The sequence below is a fragment of the Arachis hypogaea genome, chromosome 15, assembly GCF_003086295.3.
Source record: "Arachis hypogaea cultivar Tifrunner chromosome 15, arahy.Tifrunner.gnm2.J5K5, whole genome shotgun sequence".
NCBI lineage: Eukaryota > Viridiplantae > Streptophyta > Magnoliopsida > Fabales > Fabaceae > Arachis > Arachis hypogaea.
Genome location: NC_092050.1, coordinates 561134 through 570430, shown reverse-complemented (window position 1 = coordinate 570430; position 9297 = coordinate 561134). Strand labels below are relative to the sequence as shown.

Genomic DNA, 9297 nt, shown 5'->3' with positions numbered 1-9297 from the left:
CATAACATGAATATTTTAGTTATTTTTATAATAAAAGTATTATAGTCATTTTCTATAAAAAATAATATTAATTTAGATTCAGTTCAAAATTTAATTCACCATTTTTTTGGTTAAATTAATTTGTATAACCTAATTTTAACAAAAATAACATAATTTAATTGATTATATGTATTAAATTTTAATTACTAAAAAATATCTTTAAAAAAAGACGTTTTAAACGTCTTTATTTGGTAACTCCCTCTATAAAACGTGGCTATATCATAGACAAGTTAAAGTTGTTTCTTGAGTTGCCTTCTCTCTCTCACTCACACACACTATTGCATATACATATAGGTAATATATAATATTCACTTTAGCCTTCAAGTTATTAATATATGAAGGTCCTTTGAAGTTCCAAAGAGAATTCAGTGACAATATATATATATAGAGTTAGAAGAAGTCATTCCAACCAAAATTCATATAAATAGAGCATAAATATTTTCGTCTCTTCTCTCATGATGATCTTTTCATACATCATAAAGAGATTAATTATTGATTTTCAAAGGTTAGTACATTTTTTTCACAATGCATGTCACTGAAAAAAATTTTTCCTGCTCCTGTGGTTTACTCAATTGAGATCATAATACAAGTTTATTTTGGTAATTATTAGAGATATGAAATGAAGCTATGAAAAAAATTATATTATTTAATTTAATTTGCAGGTTTATTACATTGGCAAGAAGATGAAGGTGGTATACGTTGCACTGCTTTTCTTCTTGCTGGGTGCATCTTCTGTGAAGAGCTCATTTAGGTTTTCTCTAACACTTTCATTCCTTTATTATTCTTTTTCTTTTACAAAAATTAAAAATATTTTGACGCTTGATTCTTTGTTAAACTAATACAAATGATGCTTTCCTTCTTAGCTTATGATTTTTTGTACGTTATTACTCATCGTTAAACAAATTAAGTAACGGCAAGCATAAGCATTCAAAAGGAAAACGTTCTATATATATATATATATATATATATATATATATATATATATATATATAGATTAATTACTTCTATCTTTATATTCCTGAAACCTGAAATATAATCATAAGTACTTAAATAGTAACGGATATGGAGAAATAAAAGCAGACTCCCATTTCTTCTAAATTAATCACATGGTGAAAGCTTTCAAAATCTCATGTAATTTTTTTAAATTATTATTTTTTATTTTTGGTGAAGAACATTATTTGTCTACTTGCATATGGCATGAATTGATCATCGTGTTTCTCGCATGCTGAAAGAGTGCTTTACCAAAACCCCTACTATTGCCTCTTTTGTTTTCTAGGAGTATATTCCCTTTGTATATTTTCTTATTGTAAAATAATTTAATTATTGAAAATTTAAAATTAAATATATGTGATTTTTATTTCTTTTTATTTGTAGAGTTAAAATGATTCATTTTATTTATTCGTAAAATATTATTTAACATTACTTTTATGGTTTTGACAAGTATGTATGAAGGGTGGAAATTCAGGTGCAGTCGACTTCACGTGAAGTAAATGCTTGAGAATCATTAAATGATTTGGCTGATTTGACTAAATTTTCATCTAATGCTTCTCAGATATCAACTTCACGTGAAGTCGACTTCACCTGAATTTTCACCATGTATGAAATAGTTCAAAACTTCAAATAAATTTTATGGTTTAAATTTACAAGTTTACTAGATGTTTAATGCAATGCCAAAAACTTCTTTTTTTTTCTTGTTAATTTATGTAGGACTGATTTCTCAAAATCAAAAGATATTTCGAAAAAAAAAATCATATTAAAATGACAACAGAATTCTTGTAACTATTTTTTTACCTTATTTTCACTATTTCCTTTTTATATGCATGGCTTCTACTCGCTGAAGAACATCGCCGGTTATTCTGAATACTGAAAATCCTGATCGGGTAATAAAAAAGTTCTTAATTTGATTTTCTTATTAAGTATTGTATTTAAGCTTAAGAAATTTTGTTACATTTATCGCATAAAATATGATATCAATTAATTTATTATTTTATTATTTTTATAAAGAAACTTCTTAACTACGTCATAATGTGAAAATTTTTTGGCCGTATCATTTTACTATATTTTGCTTTTTTTTCCTTTTTATATTTTATCAAAATTAATAGTTAAAATATTTTATAAAAATTTACTACACAAAATAAAAAAATGTCTTATTATGAGTACACTCATCACACAATTGACTTGGAGTTTCAGGTGATCCTTCAAAACGGTATCGTTTCCATCACTTTGGCAAAGCCTGGGGGCTATATTCTTGAAATATCATATAATGGAATTGACACCATACTTGAATCTCGAAATGATAAAAAGGATAGAGGGTATCTATTTCTTCAATCTATCTTAAATAAATAAACTTTGCTTAGATATTGATCTAATATGCTTTATTGTGTCATGAAATTAAATTTGGATTAACATATACAAGGGCCTGTTAATTTTTTTGAGTTTTTAACTTATAAAAAATAGTAGAATTAATATTTGATATAATTTTTAAAATTAAATTATAATTTTTTAAAAAGCTATTTAAAAATTTATAAAAAAATAAAAAAATAATTTTTTATAATATTATTTTTTATCATATTTTTATAAAATAAACACTTTTAAAATTAAAACTTAATCACAAAATAATTTATTTATAAATTACTTTTAATATAATTATTAAATTATTTTTTTTAAAATAACTTAATTAAAATGTTTATCTAAATTCAACCTAAATAATGTTTAAATTGATAGTGGGCCTTCATATTTGTAGGTACGTGGACTTTGTCACAAATGAACCAGGAGAATCTGGCGGCGAACCAAAGTACACGCATATTTCAGTGTCCTCTTAATTATTTCATTCATGTCTTCGTATCATTAATATATAATAAGCTATTTTTAAAAAGTGTTCAACATTTTCTAAAAAATATTATAATTAAATATTTTATATAAAAAATGTAAATTTGTATGCATTAAAAATATCATGAGAATTAAGATTCAACAATAATACTGCAGAACCGAGACGACAGATTTTAAAGTCATAGCACAGGACCAGAATATGGTGGAAGTTTCATTTACAAGAACATGGTCACCCTCAGATGGTGGTGTCCCCTTCAATATAGACATAAGGTGAATCGTACGTAGCATGTTTATACAGTTACACGTGTATTACGTAATATCGCATCAGCACAAATAATTATTTTCTAGTGAAAAATTAAGTGCAGTTTACTTCACATGAAGTTGATAGTTGAGAACGGTTAGATAAAAATTTAGTCAAATCAATTAAATCATCTAACGACTTTTAGTTATCAACTTTACGTGAAGTCGACTACAGCTGAGTTTTCATTTTTTTTTTTTATGTTGATTGCATATGTAAAACATTTTACTTCATCAGTATGAAAACTTTGATTTGAGTTGCACTAAATACTACTAATAATATTATGCAGAAGATTAAGTTAATTGAATTTGCAGGTATATATTGAGAAGAGGGGATTCTGGGTTTTATCCATATGTAATATTGGAACGTGTAGAGGGATTTCCAGCTGTGGAAATTGATCAAATTAGGATTGTTTTCAAGCTCGCCCGTGACAGGTGATCTCACCTTAATGTGCTAAATTAAATCATTTGTGCTTAGCAGAGGAAAATAATACCAACACATGATGATATCAGGTTTCGTTATATGGCTATATCAAACACAAGGCAGAGGATGATGCCATCTATGGCAGATAGAGAAAATGGTCAAACCCTAGATTATCCTGAAGCCGTTCTCTTAACCAAGCCATTACAACGAAATTTTCTTAGAGAGGTATCAATGTATTTTTTTATTTTTAATATTGAATTCACAATGATATTTTTTCAGATTATGAATTGTTAGTATGTTAATTTTAAGGTGAAAACTCAAGTACAGTCGACTTTATGTGAAGTTGATAGTTTAGAGCCATTAAATAAAAATTTAGTCAAATAATCTAACCGCTCCCAATTTTACGTAAAGTCAACTGCACCTGAATTTCTACCTAATTTTAAATATGATCTATTTAATTTAAAGTGGTCTGATTTTTAAAAAATACAAAAATTATATTTTTAAAAAAATAAAAAATTTAAAATACAGAAATCAAACTTTTTAATTTTAATTCATCTCAAATTAAAAAAAAATTTCAAAAACGAAAACATTAGAATATGTTACTCATCTTTATTCTATGAAAAAAATAGTTTTGTGATAGTGATATTATGGTTATAATTAATTTTTGTTTTTCGATGAACGGTTATTATTAATTTATTATGGTGTGATTTTGGGGTCAGGTGGATGACAAGTATCAATACTCAATTGAGACTCAAGACAACAAGGTTAACGGTTGGACAAGCCCATATTCTGAGCCACGTGTCGGTTTCTGGATCTTAACACCCAGCAATGAGTTCCGCAATTGTGGGCCTATCAAGCAAGATCTCACCTCTCATGTTGGCCCAATTGCCCTCTCGGTAAGAAGTTTTATTTTTTCCAAAAAATAATAATTGGATAGATAAGTTTTTGGTCAATATACTAATCTTTTAAAATTATTTTTAATTCTATTTTAAATCCTAAATACTACATCATAAGTCTTAAAATTTAAGTCCTACTCTTAAATTATGAATCCTTCTAAAAAAGATAAAAACTAAAAGAATTTTAAATAAAAATTATTTAATATTGACTAATTAAAAAATTAATTAGTTTTTTTTTAAAATATTAGTAAAAAAAGAGTTTTCAAACTATGATTAAGTTGTTTTTATGTGACTTTAAAATTAAATTTTATTTTTGGTAACTTTTTAAAATAAAAAATTTATGTTGTAAAATTAAGCACCGATACAATTATTAAATTAGACTGAAGCGAATACTTGTCCATGAAAAAAATGTTAATAATAATTACCCATGCATCATTGCATGAACGAAATCAATTAATCAAATAACAAAGTTGATATTTTCAACATGTGTAGATGTTTGTGAGCAACCACTATGCTGGAAGGGAGGTAAATATGAAATTTCAGGAAGGGGAACTTTATAAGAAGGTTTTTGGCCCTGTTTTTATCTACCTCAACTCTGGTCCAAGTAATCAAAATTTGTGGTTAGATGCCGTACAAAAGGTACTTATATATTAAATTATCTTTCAAAATTTGTTATATCGTATATAGTAATAATTCTTAATCATTCTTTTTTCACAATTATGTAGCAATCCAATGAAGCCAAAAGCTGGCCATATAATTTCCCTCGATCAATCGATTTCATTCCAGCCAATAAACGTGGAACAATATCAGGAAGGTTGCAAGTCCAAGATAGGTATGCAAAAATCACTTTTTTTTTTTAAGTGGAGACACACATGCAATTAATTTTACGGGGGAGAAGTTGGTAACTGAAAGCCGTTACATGAAAATTTAGTCAAATTATTAAATGATTCTCAACTATCAATTTCACGTGAAGTTGACTTCATTCTGCACGAGTTTTAACCTATTTTTTTTTAGGTCTTGGAAAACTTAAACCTTATGTGATTATACAGTATATGAATAATGTACTTGCTTTTGATAGGTTCATGAAAGGACAGAGCCTTCAAAATGCTAACAGTGCGTACGTTGGTTTAGGTTTACCTGGAGATCCTGGATCATGGCAGAAAGAAAGCAAGGTCTACATTTATGTTATTAATAAAAGCAATAAGAATAATTTTACATATTCTAGTTGTACTTAATAGAAATAATTCGAATGCATTTACAGGGTTATCAATTTTGGACTCGAACCGACAAGAATGGTAATTTTGTAATCAACAATATTGTACCCGGTGATTACAATTTGTATGCATGGGTTCCTGGTTTTATTGGAGACTACAAATACAACAAGACAATAACCATCACACCAGGTACAATATCTTTAAAAAACACTTAATAATTTCTATTGCACATAATTAACTTGTTATGGAAGAAACGTTTCACTTGCATATATGGACTGTGCATGTAGGATGCTCCACCAACTTGAATACACTTGTGTATAATCCTCCAAGAAATGGTCCAACACTTTGGGAGATTGGAATTCCTGATCGCTTAGCTGCTGAATTTTTTGTGCCAGACGCTAACCCTAAGCTCATCAACAACTTATACAGGAATCACACCATTGACAAGTATTTTTTTTCTATTGGCTTAAGTTTTAAGGATAATTAGTTTTATAATATGATATCAGAACTTTTATTTTTAACTAAAAGATTTAGAATTCAATGTTTATTGATTCTAAAAAAAATTATTAACAAAATTTATAAAAATCCAAAAGAAGCTATTGCGTGAAGAGACGTGTTAAAAAATATAATTATTATTATTACATATTTGTTTTCCTTTTACTTAGACAAATTAAATTTGTTTCCACAACTGTAACAGATTTAGGCAATATGGATTGTGGGAACGTTACGCCGAATTACATCCACATAATGATCTTGTATTCGTTGTTGGTGCTAATGACTATCGCAAGGATTGGTACTTTGCTCATGTTACAAGGTAAGTTCTGTTAACAGTGTTATATATTGGAGTTATATACTTATATATGTTAACTTTTAACTCTAAATTGTGTTGTGTTATGTATGTAGGAAAATAGGAGAGAAGAAATACAGACCATGCACATGGCAAATTGTATTTGACCTTCCAAATGTCACATCCAGAGGAATATACACACTACAACTGGCTTTGGCATCCTCAACTGAAGCTGAATTGCAGGTTCAGTAATTTAACATTTCTTTTGGTTATGCTTAATTAGATAACATAGTTTACAAGTGCGAAATGGATTTTATTTCAGGTTTGGTTCAATGACCCTAAAAATGCAAATCCTGCACACTTCACAACAGGACAAGTAGGAGGAGACAATGCCATAGCAAGGCATGGCATCCATGGATTGTATAGGCTCTATAGCATAGGTGTAAGTGGGAAGCATTTGGTGAAAGGAAAGAACATCATCTATTTGAAGCAATCTAAAGCTTTAACTGCATTTGAAGGAGTCATGTATGATTATATCCGCTTAGAAGGTCCTCCACCTTCATCCCCTGGATTTGATCACTAACTTGTAGTAGTAGTGAAAGGAAGTGCATAGTAGATACAATATCAGCCACGTATTTAGAATAAAATATATATTAAATACACAAAACACAAAGATATGACAGTAAATGCTTCAAGTGGAAGGTTTTAGAGTGTTTCCAATGTCGATGACAAAACGATATTTGACATCAGCTTTGAGTAGACGCTCCAATGCTGTGTTAATATAATCAATAGGAATAACCTCAATTTCAGGTTTCACGTTATGTTTAGCAGCAAAATCAATCATCTCTTGTGTCTCTTTCATCCCTCCGATGGTACTACCGGCAACTGTCTTTCTTCCTGCATCCCAAAATAATCATCACTTAATTAAGGCCACACCATAACTTGTAACGTATTATTATTAATTAATTATGTATACCCATAATTAAAGGAAATACTGGCAGCTCTAGAGGCTTCTCCGGGGCACCAACCATTACAAGCTTCCCGTGACACTTCAATAAACTAATTAGAGGCAATAAAGGATGGAAGGCAGAAACTGTGTCAATAATACCATCAAAACTGCCCGTTGCAGCCTGCAAAATTAACACAAACTTTAAATATTTATTCAATAAACTATCCAAATATATTCAAAGAATAAATTATTATTTGTAACTATGAAAGATACAGACGACAAATATACCTATATAATAATAAAACGATAATTGTAACCACGGAAAATGATCTCCGTGTGTCAAGAATATCCTAACAGATTAATTACGTAACCAACATCTGGATACGCTTGGCACACGGACGACGTCATCTTCCGTTGTTACAATTATTGTTTTATTATGGGTACATTTATCAGCGCCTGTATCTTTTATGGATATAAATAATAATTTATTCTATATTCAAACATTCACCTGCATCTGATCATGGTCACGACTTATAAGGAAGTGATCAGCTCCTAAAAGTTGAATTGCTTCGTCCTTTTTCTCAGGGGAGGTGCTGATGACCGTTACCTTAACCCCAAAAGCTTTGGCAAACTTAACAGCCATGTGACCTAACCCACCAAGACCAACCACACCCACATGGAGTCCAGGCTTGTCAAGCCCATAATATCTAAGAGGGCTATACACTGTGATCCCGGCACAAAGGAGAGGAGCAGCAGCATCAAGAGGAAAGCCTTGAGGAATTCGAACCACAAAGTTTTCATCAGCAACCATTAAGTCAGAATAGCCCCCATAGGTGATGGTGCCATCAGTGTCTTTGACACCATATGTGAGAATCATTTGTGGACAATAGTTCTCTAGAGCATCATTACAGTTTCTGCATGTGTTTTTGCGGCAAGAACCAACCATGCATCCAACACCAACTTTGTCCCCAACTTTGAACTTGTTTACCTTGCTTCCCACCTCTGTCACTGTGCCTATAATCTCATGCCTGCATGTTTTAAAGAAGAACACATTCAAAATATGCAAAACTTTTAAGGTGAAAATTCAGGTAAAGTCGACTTTACGTGAAGTTGATATCTGAGAGTCGTTGGATGAAAATTTAGTCAAATTAGTCAAATCATCTAACAACACTTAAGTATCAACTTCACGTGAAGTTTACTACACCTGAGTTTCTACCAAATTTTAAATACATAACTAAAATGAAGGATTATTTATTACCCAGGAACTATTGGATATAGGGAAAAGCCCCATTCATTTTTCAGCATGTGTATGTCAGAGTGACATACCCCACAATACAAAACTTTGAATGCCACGTCATTCTCTCTCGTTTCCCTGCAAAAAGTTTGACAAACCAATTCTTAATGAAGTTGCAAGAAATCAATTGAAAAACTTGATATGAGTGAAGCAAACCTTCTAGAGAAATTAAAAGGTGAGAGAACACCAGAAGTATCCCTAGCTGCCCATCCAAAGGCCTTTCTAGGATGCTCAAATTCAGCTTGTGTTGCCATTATTATAGTATGATTAGTATCTGATCTCTAATATACTTGAAACTAATCAGGATCCAATTGCATAAAACCTCCTTAATATCTATTCTTTTATAGTAATTATTTGTGTGGTAGTAGTACTGTTTATTACGTCTTTGGTAACCAATGTACTTTTATATATGGGGTACTATTTTAAGGAAAATGGATTCTCTCCGGTGAAAAAAATATTTGAGAGAATAAAGTATGATTTTTTATCTTTAATTTTTTAAGTGAGATCAAAATTAAATAAGAAAGAAAAAACAATGAAAGGTTAGATTACACATTGTAAAGCATCCAGT

At 29.8% G+C, this 9297-nt stretch overlaps 2 protein-coding genes across 4 annotated transcripts; one reads left to right on the top strand and one right to left on the bottom strand.

The window, feature by feature from the left end:
- The first annotated feature begins 298 nt into the window (after positions 1-298).
- Positions 299-7300, top strand: LOC112747351 (uncharacterized). Of its 3 annotated transcripts, none has more exons than XM_072218447.1 (17): positions 299-333; positions 702-790; positions 1880-1919; positions 2230-2351; positions 2783-2833; positions 3025-3138; positions 3481-3600; positions 3679-3814; positions 4309-4485; positions 4978-5124; positions 5211-5317; positions 5564-5657; positions 5747-5888; positions 5987-6146; positions 6397-6513; positions 6603-6729; positions 6809-7300. In XM_072218447.1, exons 2-17 carry the CDS (start codon positions 723-725, stop codon positions 7067-7069), a joined length of 1983 nt encoding a protein of 660 aa, XP_072074548.1. In that variant the 5' UTR covers positions 299-333; positions 702-722; the 3' UTR covers positions 7070-7300. The 3 variants fall into 3 exon arrangements, with proteins under 3 accessions (XP_072074548.1, XP_025651115.1, XP_072074549.1); XM_025795330.3 differs by lacking the exon at positions 299-333 and adding an exon at positions 359-544; XM_072218448.1 differs by lacking the exons at positions 299-333; positions 2230-2351 and having other exon boundaries at positions 739-790.
- LOC112747354 (probable mannitol dehydrogenase) lies at positions 6622-9097 on the bottom strand. The gene is made up of 5 exons (XM_025795332.3): positions 8886-9097; positions 8694-8807; positions 7944-8463; positions 7463-7616; positions 6622-7383 (listed from the first exon to the last, which is right to left on the bottom strand). The coding sequence occupies exons 1-5, from the start codon at positions 8981-8983 to the stop codon at positions 7178-7180; spliced, it is 1092 nt and encodes a 363-aa protein (XP_025651117.1). The 5' UTR covers positions 8984-9097; the 3' UTR covers positions 6622-7177.
- Between the last annotated feature and the right edge of the window lie 200 nt (positions 9098-9297).